Source organism: Salvelinus alpinus, chromosome 1 (genome assembly GCF_045679555.1).
Source record: "Salvelinus alpinus chromosome 1, SLU_Salpinus.1, whole genome shotgun sequence".
Lineage (NCBI taxonomy): Eukaryota > Metazoa > Chordata > Actinopteri > Salmoniformes > Salmonidae > Salvelinus > Salvelinus alpinus.
Window position 1 is genome coordinate 49,307,922 of NC_092086.1, and position 18,319 is coordinate 49,326,240.

Consider the following 18,319-nt stretch of genomic DNA (forward strand, 5'->3'; position numbering starts at 1 on the left):
TCATGTCTTAAAGAATTGATGGACTGTCATTTCTCTTTTCTTATTTAAGCTGTTCTTGCCATAATATGGACTTGGTCTTTTACCAAATAGGGCTATCTTCTGTATACCACCCCTACCTTGTCACAACACATTGATTGGCTCAAACGCATTAAGGAAAGAAATTCCACAAATTAACTTTTAACAAGGCACACCTGTTAATTGAAATGCATTCCAGGTGACTACCTCGTGAAGCTGGTTGAGAGAGTGTGCAAAGCTGTCATCAAGGCAAAGGGTGGCTACTTTGAAGAATCTCAAATGTATAATATATTTTGATTTGTTTAACCCTTTTTTGGTTACTACATGATTCCATGTGTTATTTCATAGTTTTGATGTCTTCACTATTCTACAATGTAGAAAATAGTACAAATAAAGAAAAACCCTGCAATGAGTAGGTGTAGATGCATACATTCTTCTATTTAAAACCACAGTCTAAGGCCTCCCGAGTGGCGCAGTGGTCTAAGGCACTCTATCGCAGTGCTTGAGACGTCACTACAGATCCGGATTCATTCCCAGGCTGTGTCACAACTGGCTGTGACTGGGAATCTCATAGAGCGGCGTACAATTGGCCCAGCGTCGTCTGGGTTAGGGTAGGGTTTGGCCGAGGGGGCTTTACTTGGCTCATCGCGCTCTAGCGACTCCTTGTGGCGGGTCGGGCGCCTGCAGGCTGACTTGGGTCGTCAGTTGAACGGTGTTTCCGCCGACACATTGGTGCAGCTGAGAGGGTGTGAAGGAGCGCGGTTTGGCGGGTCATGTTTCTTAGGACGCATGACTCGACCTTCGCCTCTCCCGAGCCTGTTGGTAAGTTGCAGCGATGAGACAAGATCGTAATTGGATCTCAATTGGATATCACGAAATTAAATACAAATAAGCCACAGTCTCAATGTGGAAATAGTGTTCTTAATGTAATGACATAATGTTTTTATGAACATCATGCTGTGCCCGATGATGGTGGATGTTGTGTGACTGAGTCATGTGTTAAGACGATATGTGTTGTTGTGATGGTCAGTGGAGGGAGAGGATTGTGGATTAAGTCCTAGAGACAGTCAGCACTGTAAGCAGAGTCCTCTTCCACAGACTGGCCTTGACATTCGGTTTTAACACAGGAGTCTTGTTGTTTGGACAGCCATTGATGCATAAACACATCAGAGCCTGCACACAGGCATGTCTTTGGACAGACAACACACACACACTCATTACACACCACATTAAATGAGAATGACACAATGTGATAGAAGGAGGTTAGCTGTGGCTTCAGGGCCGAATCAGTCTACCCCTCCTCCCTAACACATGTCCACACACAAACACACACACGCAAACAAACCCACACACATTTTATTTACTCCTTCCCTTCTGTTGTATGTATGACGTGTTTGTTTTTGTGTCCCTCTACACCGTAATATAGATTTCAGTGGCGTACACCTAGTGCATTCCCATAGGCTTTGAGAATGTGTGTGTGTGCGTGCATGCATCCAGGTGTGTGTGTATGTTTATTCCCTCTGTGTGTCATTTGTTTCCTGTGTTTTATGTGGTACTCACCTACCACATGTGTCTCCGGTGCACAGAGAGCAACCACTCCGTTGTCTGTGGCTGGCTGTTGTACATTCCTTGTTTCCTATGCGTGTGCCTCAGCATGGCGCTAGTCTTATCATCCAAACAGGCACACAACCAGCCTCTGATTTAATACACTGTATTGGGAGCCACAGAGGGAGAAGGAGGCAGGGATGCACTATCAGCTGATAACTGTCCTCCAAGCTAGGCTAACCCTGCTCCCTTCGCGCGCGCACGTGTGTGACATCTCGCAGTGGAAGGCAGGGGAGCACATGACTGGAGTTGATGTCCGCCCTCCATGCCGTCTCTGTGGGCGGAAGACAGACAGCAGTGGGCCGCCCTCACCCAGCACCCAGCCGGGGGCAGATACAGCCAGGCCTCTACCCAGCACGGTGAACATATGCCTGGGGCTCCAGCGTTGCCCCTTTACTCCTCAGCTCCACCGACCAATTATAAAACTAGGGTGCGTCTCAATTGGCACCCTTTCCCCTGTGGGCCCTGGTCAAAAGTAGTGCAACTATGTAGGGAATAGGGTGCCATTTGGGACGCAGACACAACACTCATCCTAGAGAGGGGGAGGAGGAGGGGGAGGGACTGGTTGTCAATCTGATATCAAACCGTGAGGCAGACGACTGTCAGGACTGCTGCCTTCCCCATTGTTATTCTGTCACGCCCTTCATAGATGCCCCATACATACATACATACATACATACATACATACATACATACATACATACATACATACATACATACATACATACATACATATGTCATCATACCTGTCTTGTGTAATGTATACTGAATAGCTAGTCTTCACTCGTTGTGTTATATGGCTATACAGTAATCCCTCGTTTATCGCGGGGGTTACGTTCCGAAAATGACCCGCGATAAGTGAAATCCGCGAAATAGAAAACTTCTTTTTTTTTTACAATTAGCAACTATTACATGTATACAAATACAGTGACTCACGTGTAGGCCGTTTCACTGCTCTTCAGACTGGGCCGCTGCATCCTGACTGCGCTCTGCAGTGTTCTCTTCTTCTGAAGCCCGCGGTGCAGGTGTGTTTGTTCGGGAGAAGAGCATAGTGATAGGCAGCTGTTGTCGCTCTTTTTTCTTCTTTGCAAAAAGATCCTTGTACACCGACATGCCACCATCGATTACGTTGGAGAACTGTAATGAACGGCTCATCAAAGGGTCCCATTCCTCAGCTACTCGCTTAAGTTCAGTGGCCATTCGCACCATGGTTGCTAAGCGACCAAGCGTTAGTCCTTCCTTCCTTCCTGGCCAACTTAATGTAAATTTGCCAAGCTGTTTTATGTACGTACACATAACTGCACGAGACGACAAAATGATAGCACAATTCGTAGCATGTTTTGATACAAGAAGCGGGAGTGAGTTTTTAGCGAATCAGAATGCAGAGCACAATGCACCAAAAAAAAATAAAAAATGCATTATGAAAATCCGCGAAATAGCGAATCCGCGATAAGTGAACCGCGAAGTGGCGAGGGATCACTGTATTATATTACAGGTCCTTGGCTTTGTGAGGACAGTGGTACTATGTACTATAAGGTCTCATCTCTTGATCTGCTGTTTGTTCAAATCAAATCAAATTGTATTGGTCACATGCAGATGTTAATGCGAGTGTAGCGAAATGCTTGTGCTTCTAGTCCGACTGCAGTAATATCTAACAAGTAATCTAACAAATTCACAACGACTACCTTATACACACAATGTCTGGGGATGGAATAAGAATATGTGCATATAAATATATGGATGCGCGATGGCCGTGCGGCATAGGCAAGATGCAATAGATGGTATAAAATACAGCATATACAAATGGGATGAGTAATGTAGGATATGTAAACATTATTAGAGTGCCATTAATTAAAGTGACTTGTGATACCATTATTAAATCAATTTATTAAAGTGTCCAGTGATTTGAGTCTGTATGTTGGCAGCAGCCGCTCTATGTTAGTGATGGCTGTTTAACAGTCTGATGGCCTTGAGATGGAAGCTGTTTTTCAGTCTCTCGGTCCCAGCTTTGATGCACCTGTACTGACCTCGCCTTCTGGATAATAGCAGGGTGAACAGGCAGTGGCTCGGGTGGTTGCTGTCCTTGATGATCTTTTTGGCCTTTCCTGTGACATCGGGTGCAGTAAGTCTCCTGGAGGGCAGGTAGTTTGCCCCCGGTGATGCGTTGTGCAGACCTCCCCTCTGGGGAGCCTTGTGGTTGAGGGCGGTGCAGTTGCCGTACCAGGCGGTGACACAGCCAGACAGGATGCTCTCGATTGTACATCTGTAGAAGTTTGTGACGGTTTTAGGTGACAAACCAAATTTCTTCAGCCTCCTGAGGTTGAAGAGGCGCTGTTGCGCCTTCTTCACAACGCTGTCTGTGTGGGTGGACCATTTCAGTTTGTCCGTGATGTGTAGGCCGAGGAACTTAAAACTTTCCACCTTTTCCACTACTGTCCTGTCGATGTGGATTAGGGGGGTGCTCCCTCTGCTGTTTCCTGAAGTCCAAGATCATCTCCTTTGTTTTGTTGACGTTGAGTGAGAGGTTATTTTCCTGACACCACACTCCGAGGGGCCTCACCTCCTCCCTATAGGCTGTGTCGTCATTGTTGGTAATCAAGCCTACCACTGTAGTGTCGTCTGCAAACGTGATGATTGAGTTAGAGGCGTGCATGGGCACGCAGTCATGGGTGAACAGGGAGAACAGGAGAGGGCTGAGAACGTCCCAGTGGGGGCCCAGTGTTGAGGATCAGCGGATTGGAGATGATGTTTCCTACCTTCACCACCTGGGGGGCGACCCGTCAGGAAGTCCAGGACCCAGTTGCACAGGGCGGTGTCGAGACCCAGGGTCTCAAGCTTAATGATGAGTTTGGAGGGTACTATGGTGTTGAATACTGAGCTGTAGTCAATGAACAGCATTCTTACATAGGTATTCCTCTTGTCCAGATGGGATAGGGCAGTGTGCAGTGTGATGGCGATTGCATCGTCTGTGGACCTATTGGGGCGGTAAGCAAATTGGAGTGGGTCTAGGCTATCAGGTGGGGTGGAGGTGATATGATCCTTGACTAGCAGACTGGGATAGGGATTTATTGAATATGTCCGTAAACACACCAGCCATACTATGACGTACTGTATAACAACCACCTAGAACCACCCATGTTGTAGCATCTAATACTTTACCAAGCTCAGCTGTGACTTAGCATAGGTATGTCTTAGATATGGGTCATAATGTACCAGACAATCTCCTCTCTTTCAGAGGTGACAGTTGTTTTGGGACCAATTTCCTTTGTTTCTAAAGGTGTGTGTGTTATTACGAGGTCAATCTCTTCTGTTTCCAAAGGTGTGTGTTATTACGAGGTCAATCTCTTCTGTTTCTAAAGGTGTGTGTTATTGTGTCCTGATATCATCCTCCTATCATATCCATGGTGTGTGTTGTAATGGTGTGCTGCATTGCGCATGCTCAGGGCAGGTCTGGTGACCCAGAGATGATACTGATGATTGATCCTGGCGGTGGGATAAGTACCCAGCGCAGCACCGGCCCACTGAAACGCAGCCAGCTGGAAAATTAGAAATCTCTTCATCCCTGGTCCATTTGATATCCGGTATCACCTTCCCAGCTCGTACGGTGCAGGCCAGGCACTCCCCTCTCACAGCCAATAAATCTGTAATTAAATGATATGTGCGTGTGTATACGTGAGCACCCGGTGCATGTCCTTGAAGGATTAGCTCTGGCAGTGGGGTGATAGGATGTAGGGGGGTCGTGAAGGGGTGTTGCTCACATGCCCAGCCCACAAACACACACACACACACACACACACACACACACACACACACACACACACACACACACACACACACACACACACACACACACACACACACACACACACACACACATGCATGCTCGTTTCTGAGCTGTGAAGTGTGACTGATGGGGGTCTGGTGAAGGTGTGTGTTTTGCTGCTTCATTTGTAAAACAAAACAAGCCAGTCAGTCTTACACCTTACCTCCCACCTTACCTCATACCTTACCTCCCACCTTACCTCATACCTTACCTCATACCTTACCTCCCACCTTACCTCATACCTTACCTCCCACCTTACCTCATACCTTACCTCATACCTTACCTCCCACCTTACCTCATACCTTACCTCATACCTTACCTCCCACCTTACCTCCCACCTTACCTCATACCTTACCTCCCACCTTACCTCCCACCTTACCTCCCACCTTACTCATACCTTACCTCATACCTTACCTCCCACCTTACCTCATACCTTACCTCATACCTTACCTCATATCCTACCTCCCACCTTACCTCATACCATACCTCTTACATTACCTCATACCTTACCTCACACCTTTCTCCTACTTTACCTCCCACCTTACCTCATACCTTACCTCCCACCTTACCGCATACCTTACCTCATACCTTACCTCATACCTTATCTCACACCTTATCTCATACCTTACCTCCCACCTTACCTCATACCTTACCTCACACCTTTCCTCCTACTTTACCCTCATACCTTACCTCCCACCTTACCCTATATCTTACCTCACACCTTTTCTCCTACTTTACCTCCCACCTTACCTCACACCTTTTCTCATACCTTACCTCACACCTTTCTCCTACTTTACCTCACACCTTACCTCACACCTTATCTCCCACCTCCCACCTTACCTCACTCCTTACCTCACTTCTTTACCTCACTCCTTACCTACCAAACACACTGGTAGTGAGAAGAGACAGAAAAAGAGACATCAAAGCGTCTCTCATGATTGTTCTGAGTGTTTGTCTAACCCTGTTGTGTTGTTGTTCCGTCCAGGCACCTCTGCCCAGGGCAACCCCCTCCTGGCCTCCCTGCCTGTTCCGGGACGGCCCCTGCACCCCCACCTCGACCTCAAGCACTTCCTGCCCTTCAGGCTCAATGGATCGTCCCCCCTCAGCCTCTTCCCTAACTTCAGCACGGTGAGTCACACAGCACGGCATGGCACATCAACAGCACAGCATGGCACATCAACATCACCAAGTCATATCTACGTAACTACCACACTGCTAGTGTGAACTCAAAATACCTTTTTGTCTGTAAAATATCCTGTTATTTTCATGAGCTTAAGATGTCTGAAAAAATAGGCTACTCAAAGTGCCTGATGCCATTACCTTAAATTCCAATATATCTGTTGGTATTATAGAGCCACGCCCACCTACACTTCCGTTCAAAAGTTTAGGCGTACAGAGGCCCATTATCAGCAACCATCATTCCTGTGTTCCAATGCCACGTTGTGTTAGCTAATCCAAGTTTATCATTTTAAAAGGCTAATTGATCATTAGAAAACCCTTTTGCAATTATGTTAGCACAGCTGAAAACTGTTGTTCTGATTAATGACAACTTACTGTCTACATCCATTCCCAATTTGCCTGTATAGTGTACAGTTGAAGTCGGAAGTTTACATACACCTTAGCCAAATACATTTAAACTCAGTTTTTCACAATTCCTGACATTTAACCCTCGTAAAGATTTGCTGTCTTAGGTCAGTTAGGATCACCACTTTATTTTAAGGATGTGAAATGTCAGAATAATAGTAGAGAGAATGATTTATTTCAGCTTTTATTTCTTTCATCACATTCCCAGTGGGTCAGAAGTTTACATACACTCAATTAGTATATGGTAGCATTGCCTTTAAATTGTTTAACCTGGGTCAAACGTTTCAGGTAGCCTTCCACCAGCTTCCCACAATAAGTTGGGTGAATTTTGGCCCGTTCCTCCTGACAGAGCTGGTGTAACTGAGTCAGGTTTGTAGGCCTCCTTGCTCGCACACGCTTTTTCAGTTCTGCCCACAAATTTTCTATGGGATTGAGGTCAGGGTTTTGTGATGGCCACTCCAATACCTTGACTTTGTTGTCCTTAAGCCATATTGCCACAACTTTGGCAGTATGCTTGGGGTCATTGTCCATTTGGAATGATGTCTTGAGATGTTGCTTCAATATATCCACATAATTTTCCTCCCTCATGATGCCATCTATTTTGTGAAGTGCACCAGTCCCTCCTGCAGCAAAGCACCCCCACAACATGATGCTGCCACCCCCGTCTTTCACAGTTGGGATGGTGTTCTTCGGCTTGCAAGCCTCCCCCTTTTTCCTTTGAACATAACGATGGTCATTATGGCCAAACAGTTCTATTTTTGTTTCATCAAATCAGAGAACATTTCTCCAAAAAGTACGATCCTTGTCCCCATGTGCAGTTTCAAACCGTAGTCCGGCTTTTTTATGGTGGTTTTGGAGCAGTGGCTTCTTCCTTGCTGAGCGGCCTTTCAGGTTATGTCGACATAGTACTTGTTTTACTGTGGACATAGAGACTTTTGTACCTGTTTCCTCCAGCATCTTCACAAAGTCCTTTGCTGTTGTTCTGGGATTGATTTGCACTTTTCGCACCAAAGTACGTTGATCTCCAGGAGACAGAATGCGTATCCTTCCTGAGCGGTATGACGGCTGCGTGGTCCCATGGTGTTTATACTTGCGTACTATTGTTTGTACAGATGAGCATGGTACCTTCAGGGCATTTGGAAATTTCTCCCAGGTATGAACCAGACTTGTGGAGGTCAACAATTTTTTTTTGAGGTCTTGGCTGATTTATTTTGATTTTCCCATGATGTCAAGCAAAGAGGCACTGAGTTTGAATGTAGGCCTTGAAATACATCCACAGGTAAACCTCCAATTGACTCAAATGATGTCAATTAGCTGATCAGAAGCTTCTAAAGCCATGACATAATTTTCTGGAATTTTCCAAGCTGTTTAAAGGCACAGTCACCTTAGTGTATGTACACTTCTGACCCACTGGAATTGTGATACAGTGAATTATAAGTGAAATAATCCGTCTGTAAACAATTGTTGGAAAAATGACTTGTGCCATGCACAAAGTAGATGTCCTAACCAACTTGCCAAAACTATAGTTTGTTAACAAGAAATGTGTGGAGTGTTTGAAAAACGAGTTTTAATGATTACAACATAAGTGTATGTAAACCTCCGACTTCAACTGTATGTGTTTCAATTTCTTTGGTCCTTCGTTTACAGTGTGTGGACAGTGTGTGTGTGTGTGTTCACCCCCTTTTCCCCTCTGTGTGAAGATCTCTCAAGTTCCACCAACTCTGAATGAAACATATGCCTCTTCAGTCTTCTCCAGCCTACACTTTACACTCTTTCAAAAAGACTGAGAAAAGGAGGATGAGAGGGAGAGGTGAGCCACAGAGATCTGTGGTGCTGATTCACACAGTGGAGCAATGGATGGGGAGCATGGGGAGAGGTGGAGGGTCTAAGAGCGTGTATGTGTCCTGTATCAGATGGTGGTCTGGGAGCGTGCACGTGTCTTGGAGCGGATGGTTGTCTGGGAGCGTGCACATGTCCTGCATCTGATGGTCGTCTGGGAGCGTGCATGTGTCCTGTATCAGATGGTGGTCTGGGAGCGTGCACGTGTCTAACCCTGCCTAGCCAATCACAAAGCCAGGGAGTAAACTAGCCAACCAGTCAGAGCAGCAGTATTAGTAGTAGTAACCGCTGCATTATTCATACAACCTGCCTTCCAGCACAGAGAAAAACACACCACAAGAAAACGACAGTATCACCTCACTATGAAGTCATCTGTGAACCACTACTTCTCTAGCATACAGCTAGCAGATGTGCTACATAGCCTTTCGCTTGCCACCAACTCCCTAGAATTCAACCAGCCTTCAAGAGTTAATAACAGCAAATAACGCCCACCTGAGACTTCTGGCACAGAATAATTAGCCTATAGCGACTATGTGACCTAGCTAATATAACACACAGCAGACCAATACAGCTATGGCATTAATCACTAGGACCCTTCGCCCTCTTCCAGTCTCACCTTTCATCTTTCCTAGGCTATGTCCTAAATGGCACCCTATTCCCAGTTTAGTGCACTACCGGCCCTGGTCAAAAGTAGTGCACTACATAGGGAATAGGGTGGCATTTGGGACTCAGCCCGAGTCTCAATGGTGACATTCATGTTCTCTGGGGCCCGTTGAGGCAGAGGCACACTTTGTTTCGGGGCGTGTGCAGGGGGAAGATGAATGCACCTGTCTCACGAGCTAAATAGACCTCAGTCTCCCCCTGCACTTCAATCATCGTTTCAGCTGCGGCCCGCCGTGAGATCGCTCCTTTCTGCAGAGGGGGACGAGGGAGAGAGGAAGAGGGCCGGACAATTGGTGCATTTATACCGGCATGTTCAGAATGGCTGCGGGCGAACAATGGCCACATTCTCTCAGCTCCCTAAAACAAATAGTTGTGTGCGGCGTACCTTGTGAAGGTGGCCAGAGGGCACAGTCTAGAGGAGCTCTGTTTCCATGACACAGTTTTGGCTTCGGAAGGGAAAGGTTAGTTCCTCCCCGAGGTAGCAGCACTGCACCGCGTTGTTTAAGGAGCCAGAATAGAGCGGCGTAGGGTTACCCTTGAGGGAACAGCAGGCAAGCAGTGTTGCACAGGAGGAGGGTTGTAGGACCGGTGTGTTTAAGGTTGTTTCTATTCCACACCCCACCACACCTGGCCTTTGAAAACAGATCATTTAGAGTCAACACAGAAACAGAGCTGTTTCCTTTGAGTGTGTGTGTGTGTGTGTGTGTGTGTGTGTGTGTGTGTGTGTGTGTGTGTGTGTGTGTGTGTGTGTGTGTGTGTGTGTGTGTGTGTGTGTGTGTGTGTATTGAGGGGCAGCCATTGTTTAGTGTTGTGTATCAGACAATAGCCAGTGCCATCCACACACTCAGTGATGCCAGGGAAGACATATGTCTGGTTACACTGAGTGTAACATGACTTGCCCAGGACATTGTTCCAACCCAGCCCTCCACAGCCACCCCCCACCTCCCTCTCTGTCTCTGAGGAGAGGCCAGACGCCAGGCTGGGGAAGGATCCAGGGTGATTGTTATATTTGATACCGTGCTGATGAGGGCCACACTGAAATCAGCTGTCATCGTGCAATCCAGCCATTCTAATCAAGCACAGAGCAGTCACCCTGGCTCTGGCCTCACACCCCCTATCAGCTGAGATGGTGAGAGAATATATTCCCTCCCTCAGGAATCTCTGAAGTCTTTAGGCACGTAGACAGTAAAACTCATGTGACATATCGTATATATTGTCTGCCCAAAGTCCCTTTCTCTAACTACTTCCCACTATACTGCCCTGGATCAGAGCTCGCATGTCATTGTATCCTCAGGCTGATTTGAGTTGTATCTCCAATTCTCCATGCAGTTTTGGTGTGGTCAAACCCAGTGTATTTATAGGAGTATCAGGGGTCAGAGGTCCCGGATGGACTGATAGTTTTAACCCCTGGTCTCCTGTCTGTCCTGCAGATGGACCCGGTGCAGAAGGCGGTGATCAACCACACGTTTGGCGTCCCTCAGCCACTCAAGAAGAAACAGAACATCTCCTGTAACATCTGTCACCTGCGCTTCAACTCCACGGTAAGAGAGTGCTGTGTGTGTGTGTGTGTGTGTGTGTGTGTGTGTGTGTGTGTGTGTGTGTGTGTGTGTGTGTGTGTGTGTGTGTGTGTGTGTGTGTGTGTGTGTGTGTGTGTGTGTGTGTTTGTCTGCATGACTGCGAGAGGGAGAGAGAGAAAAGAGAGAGCGAGGAAGGGAGAAGGAAAGTTGCAGACTGTAGTTGGTAGATTTGACAGTTAGAATGAATACAGATTTATTTGTTCCTTCCTTCTATCTTCTTTAATGTTTTAAGAAAAAAAAGGCGTTCCAAATTACCTGAGTCCTCACTGACTCACAGCAGCTTATCAGTGGCGGCTGATAGGGAGTCCAGTCGGACTCTGAGCATGCATGCGTGTGTTTGTGTGTGTGCATCCACGCGCTCGTGAGTGTGTGCATGCGTGTTCCTCTGTGTGAAATGTTCTTATTATTAAATCGTATGGTATTAATTTGCTTTTCTGTATTTCTGGATATCTGGTGTGTGTGTGTGTGTGTGTGTGTGTGTGTGTGTGTGTGTGTGTGTGTGTGTGTGTGTGTGTGTGTGTGTGTGTGTGTGTGTGTGTGTGTGTGTGTGTGTGTGTGTGTGTGTGTGTGTGTGTGTGTGTGTGTGTGTGTGTGTGTGTACTGCGGTAGGTTGTTTTGGTGCGAGGGATTAGACAGCAGGGAAAGCTTCCATTTATCAGCAAAGAGCAGAAACAATCACGAGCCCAGGCAGGAGCCCACATTCTCAACTCCTCTTTTGATTTCTCCCATTCCTGCCACCTCAAACACACACACACACACAGTCACATAAACAAACAACCAATAAAATGGAATGTCTTAAGAAACGCACAAACACCTAAGAGTTGGGCAAAGGCTGATTTAAAATCAAATAACAAAACTCTCTCTTTCTCCCTGCCCCTCTCTCTCACACATACACACAGAGGAACACACAAATACTGTTTCATACACACACACACACACATCCTCTTGAGACTTGATCTTCAAAGAGGAGCAGAGACACAGAAGAGGGTGAGCTGAGGCTGAGGGGGAAAGGGAAGCAGAGTAGATACTGGCAGGTGTTCTCTCCAGGCTTCACACGGTAGAGCAAATCCCATTCCCACCCTCCCTCCGCACAGCGCCAGCTACAGTTGGAGAGAGGTGTCAGGTCTGGGGGTTTGAGGGGGGATGAGAAGACAGGGGGACACTGAGCTTTAAACAGTCATGTTTATTTGAAATATAAAGAATATTTGTTAATGTACATTCAATGTAGCACATGGAATAGTCAGACAGTGATCTAGGCAGAGGCCTTATATAGAGAACGTGTAATAATAAGAATTTATTCAACTTCTATAGCGCTTTTCATTACAGAAAGAGTCTCAAAGCCTGCATTCATGTCTGGTAGTGTGACGTGACAGTCAGTGCCTTTAAAATGCTAAGTGCTCATGCTAATGTTCATTTCACACTCCCTGTGTCTCCCTGTCTCTCCGTGTGTCTCGTACTGTATGGCTCGGAGTTGGACTGGAGAACGGAGAACGTACGGGGGCTGAAAGAGAGCAGAGCTGATTTGTCACAGCACAATAATCTCATAAGCATTTTCACGGCCGATCAGTCAGACGACATGGTGAAATATTATAAGTAGTGTTTATAAAAGTGTTGATGGCTGCTGTTGGTTTATTTATAGCCAGAGCTCCCGACACAGAACAGTAGGTACATCATTTGGTTTGTTAATACTGTACACAGTGGACATATTCAACTGCATATAGCCATAGACATGGTTCTGATGGATCTGATCTGACTTGGTTTTTACTTTTACCCACATTGCTTTGTTGTCATATGAGGTGTGTGTGTGTGTGTGTGTGTGTGTGTGTGTGTGTGTGTGTGTGTGTGTGTGTGTGTGTGTGTGTGTGTGTGTGTGTGTGTGTGTGTGTGTGTGTGTGTGTGTGTGTGTGCGTGTGTGCGTGCGTGCGTGCGTGCGTGCGTGCGTGCGTGCGTGCGTGCGTGCGTGCGTGCGTGCGTGCGTGCGTGCGTGCGTGCGTGCGTGCGTGCGTGCGTGCGTGCGTGCGTGCGTGCGTGCGTGCGGTACCATGGTTATTATGGAGGCTGAGGCAGTTGAGAGAAGATACAAAACCAAAAGAAGCATCCGTGTGTTGTATCCATTCTAATGAGAAGGTCTCATTGTGTGAGAGAAGCTTAATTGAACAGGGTGAGTCACTTCCACGCTTCTCTCTAACACTTAGGATTCCTTCATTGGCTTGCCCATCAAAGTAGAACCCACTCTTTCTCTTCTTTCTAATTTCTTCCCCACAATTCATTTCAGGTCTATTTGCGGCCTGGATTATTTTCTGACTTATTTGCATTTATATGGCGAGATAGGAAATTCTTCGAATTCTAAAGAGGAGCTGGATAGAGAGACGGCTGTGAGGTCATAATTATGAGATCATGACAGAGCAGAGCACACAGACAGCCAGAGTGAGGAATGCATTTACTTGATCAATTCTGAGCTAACTATTTGTCTTGCTGTTTGTGCATTAGAGTCACCATGGTTTGAGAGAGAGAGAGAGAGAGAGAGAGAGAGAGAGAGAGAGAGAGAGAGAGAGAGAGAGAGAGAGAGAGAGAGAGAGAGAGAGAGAGAGAGAGAGAGAGAGAGAGAGAGAGAGAGAGAGAGAGAGAGAGAGAGAGAGAGAGAGAGAGAGAGAGAGAGAGAGAGTGTCAGTCACTTACTTTCAGGCCCAAGGCAACTTACTGGTCTGTGGAGACCTGAATGCTAGAACAGCAGAAGAACAAGACACGATTAACAGTCATGGGGATAAACACCAACCAGGAAGCAACAACCTTTCCCTCCCCACATACCTCCACAGAAACAACTATGACAAAGTGAAAAACAAAAACGGAGTACAGCTCCTGAAGCTCTGTCGAACACTGGGTCTGTACATAGTCAATGGCAGGCTGAGAGGAGACTCTTTTGGTAGGTACACCTACAGCTCATCCCTTGGCAGCAGCACTGTAGACTACTTCCTCACTGACCTAAACCCAGAGTCTCTCAGAGCCTTCACAGTCAGCCCACTAACACCTCTCTCAGATCACAGTGTATCTGAGAAGAGTGGAACCCAACCATGAAGCATCACGGCCCAATAAATTACATAGTACTAAACAGGCCTATAGATGGAGTGCAAACAGTACAGACATCTACCAAAAAGCAATTAGTAGCCAAAAAATACAATCTCTCCTGGACAACTTTTTTGCCTTAACATTCTCCTTCAGCAATGAAGGTGTAAATTTGGCCGTTAGGAACATAAACTTTATATTTGACAAATTAGCCTCCTTGGCTAATCTAAAGAAGCATAAGAGCAAACCAAAAATAACAGATAATGAAAAATGGTTTGATAATGAATGCAAAAATCTAAGAAAGTCATTGAGAAATATATCTAATCAAAAACACAGAGAACCAGACAACAAAAATATACGCCTTCAATATGGGGAAACACTGAAGCAATACAAACGCACCCTAAGAACAAAAAAGGAACAGCACATTAGAAATCAGCTGGATGGAATTGAGGAATCCATAGAATCAAACCACTTCTGGGAGAATTGGAATAAATTAAACAAACCTCATCATGAGGAATTGGCTATCCAAAATGGGGATATGTGGAGAAATCACTTTGCAAACCTCTACAGCAATATAACAAAGCGCCCAGAACAAAAAGATATACAAGATAAATTACAAATCCTTGAATTAGCAGTCAAAGACTATCAGAATCCTGTGGATACCCCAATTACAGAAGAAGAATTATTGGAAAAACTATGCACTCTCCAACCCCAAAAGGCCTGTGGTGCTGATGGTATTTTAAATGAAATTATCAAATATACAGACCACAAATAAAAATTGGCTATACTCAAACTCTTCAACATTATCCTCACTGCAGGTATTTCCCCCGATATTTGGAACCAGGGATTGATCACACCAATTTATAAAAATGGAGACAAATTTGACCCAAATAATTACAGAGGAATTTGCGTTAACAGCAACTTGGACAGCAACTGCAGTATTATAAATAGCAGACTACATCATTTCCTTGACGAACACAACGTCCTGAGCAGAAGCCAGATTGGATTTCTAAAGAATTATCGTACAACAGACCACATTTACACCCTCCACACTCTAATTGATAAACAAGTTAACCAAAACAAAGGCAAAATATACTCGTGTTTTGTAGATTTCAAGAAAGCATTTGATTCAATTTGGCACGAAGGTCTTTTTTATAAACTAATAGAAAGTGGTATTGGAGGGAAAACATATGATTTTATTAAATCAATGTACACTAAAAACAAATGTGCGGTTAAAATTGGCAACAAGCAAACAGACTTCTTCTCTCAGGGGCGGGGAGTGAAACAGGGCTGCCCAATAAGTCCAACATTATTTAACATCTACATTAATGAATTGGCAAAAACATTAGAAGAACCGGCAGCACCTGGTATCACCCTACACAACACTGATATCAAGTGTCTGCTGTATGCAGATGACCTGGTGCTGCTGTCTCCCACTAAAGAGGGGTTACAGCAGCACCTAGATCGTCTTCACAGGTTCTGTCAGACCTGGGATCTGACCGTTAACCTAAAAAAAACAAATATAATGATATTCCAAAAAAGGTCCGGAAATAAGGATGACACATATAAATTCTATTTGGACACAGTTCTATTAGAACACACCAAAAATTACACATATCTAGGATATCAGCAACACAGGTAGCTTTCACATGGCTGTGAATGAGCTGAGAGACAAAGCAAGAAGAGCATTCTATGCCATTAAAAGGAACATCAAAATCGAAATTCCAATAGAATCTGGCTCAAAATGTTTCAATCAGTTATAGAACCAATTGCTCTATATGGCAGTGAAGTATGGGGTCCACTCTCTAATAATGAATTTACTAAATGGGACAAACATCCAATTGAAATATTGCATGCAGAGTTTTGCAAGACTGTATTGCAAGTACAAAGAAAAACTCCAAATAACGCATGTAGGGCAGAATTGGGCCAATACCCCCTCCTCATTCGAATAGAAAAACGAGCCATCAATTTTTACAACCATCTAAAAACAAGTGACCCCAAAACATTCCATCACACAGCTCTACAATGTCAAGAGATGAAACCAAAGAAGAGTCCCCTCAGCCAGCTGGTTCTGAGGCTCCCCAACCCAAACCAACCCCATAGAGCCTCAGGACAGCCCTCAGAAAATCTGGCCCAACCAAATCATCACAAAACAAAAATAAAAATATATCACCTATTGGAAAGACACTACAAAAAATCAAAGTAAACTTCAATGCTATTTGGCTCTAAACAGACAGTACATGGTGGCAGACTATCTGGCTATAGAGACCGGTCGTCACAGACAAACCTGGCTGCCCAGAGAGGACAGGCTGTGCTCACTCTGCTCCAGGGGAGAGGTAGAGACAGAGCTGCATTTCCTATTACACTGTGACAAATACTCAGACCTAAGAGAATATTTCTTTCCCAAAATTATAATTCAATACAAAGAATTTGAAACTATAAAAGATGAAGAAAAAATCAAATATTTATTGGGTGAAAGGCCAAAATGTGCAGTTTTGGCAGCCAAATATGTGTCCTCCTGCCATAACCTGAGGGACAGCCAGTGAAAAGTGCAAAGTAATGTTGATAATATTTCCCATCTTGTTTTGTTTTGTCTTTCATACCAGGTCATGTGTCTTCTCAGTCATGTTGAGACTGGTCTACTACTGTTGCTTTAATGTATTGTTGTTCTGATTAATATTGTTGTTGTAGTTGTTGTTAATGGTAATCCCATGTCCACTACTACTATTATTATTGCTGTTGGTCCCACCATTTATTTATATATAAATACATATATATTTTGTATATATATACATATTTTATGTATATATATACATATTTTATATTTTTCGATATGTATACTTTGACAATGTAAGTAATAATGAACTTGCCATGTCAATAAAGTCAATTGAAGAGAGAGAGAGAGAGAGAGAGAGAGAGAGAGAGAGAGAGAGAGAGAGAGAGAGAGAGAGAGAGAGAGAGAGAGAGAGAGAGAGAGAGAGAGAGAGAGAGAGAGAGAGAGAGAGAGAGAGAGAGAGAGAGAGAGAGAGAGAGAGAGAGAGAGAGAGAGAGAGAGAGAGAGAGAGAGAGAACCTGGGTTGGTTGGTTGAGTCTCTGTGGGGGGTATGTATGTGTTTGTGGGGGCATGTAATGCCTTGTAAGTCATTTATCCTTCTTTGTAGTCATCCATCACTCCAACAAGGCTGAGGTGGTATTAGTCCAATACAGGTCTGAGCTCAAAGCCTGTTTACATTTTAATGAGAGATCTCTTTATCGATTCATCTGCTATTTCTATTTGCTCTGATAACGGGGGATTTTCTCATGGATTGAGCTGGGTCATGAGAATTATTAAAATGTGAAGGTAAAATGTGCTGCCCATTTTGGAGAATGTATGTGTGTGTTTTGAGCGTGTCTGAGAATGTGACAGAGTGTGTGTGTTCTCTACTGGGTGTGTGTGCAGTTCATTTGTGTATGCACGTGTGTACAGTACGCTTGGTATGTAGCGTGTTGTGTTTGTGTGGTGTGTGCATGCGTGTGTGCGGTCTGCAGGGTCTGTCTCAGCGTGCCTATTTAGTATTCTGATTTAGAGATAGAATCCTGTCTCTTTTTGCACATTCCACATGCAATTATACCTCTGGCCTCCCACTGTGCCAGTGCTCTTATCAGGTAGGAACAGACTCTCTCCTTCACACAGACAGCAGTTTGTGTGTGTGTGTGTGTGTGTGTTTGTGCATGTGTCAGACCTGGGTTCAAATACGTATTTGAATATTTGTTATTTAAATAATTATTTTCTGTGTATTTGAATATTTTCAAATCATGTGGCCCGAATCCACTACTTCTATTTAAAAGTATTTTCAAATAATGTTCTATAAATAGCCTATTACAAATGCCTGGGTTAAATGCATGGGAGTGCATTTGAGTCAGTGTATTGGAGTATTTTCAAATACTTTCCAAGATATTTCCAAATACATTCCAATATTCAACTACTTGTCTTTTCAAATAAAAAATATCTAAATATTCACTTCCAAGTGTCTTTGAAAGTAATTGAAATGTCCTAAATAGTATTTGAACCCAGGTCTTGTGTGTGTAAAGATGAAAATGTAATCTCTATTTTTGCAGAGGTACTGTATATTTGAGTGTTTTAAATGTGCATTTCTTACAGCAATTTATG

At 44.6% G+C, this 18,319-nt stretch overlaps 1 protein-coding gene across 2 annotated transcripts in view; it reads left to right on the top strand.

The window, feature by feature from the left end:
- The window catches only part of LOC139578791 (zinc finger protein 385C-like), a 221,507-nt gene that overhangs the window by 183,961 nt on the left and 19,227 nt on the right, over positions 1-18,319 (top strand). For both annotated transcript variants that reach the window (XM_071406811.1, XM_071406819.1), the window contains 2 exons: positions 6,429-6,571; positions 10,960-11,070. In XM_071406811.1, the coding sequence (XP_071262912.1) occupies positions 6,429-6,571; positions 10,960-11,070 (254 nt within the window). The remainder of the gene's footprint in view (positions 1-6,428; positions 6,572-10,959; positions 11,071-18,319) is intronic.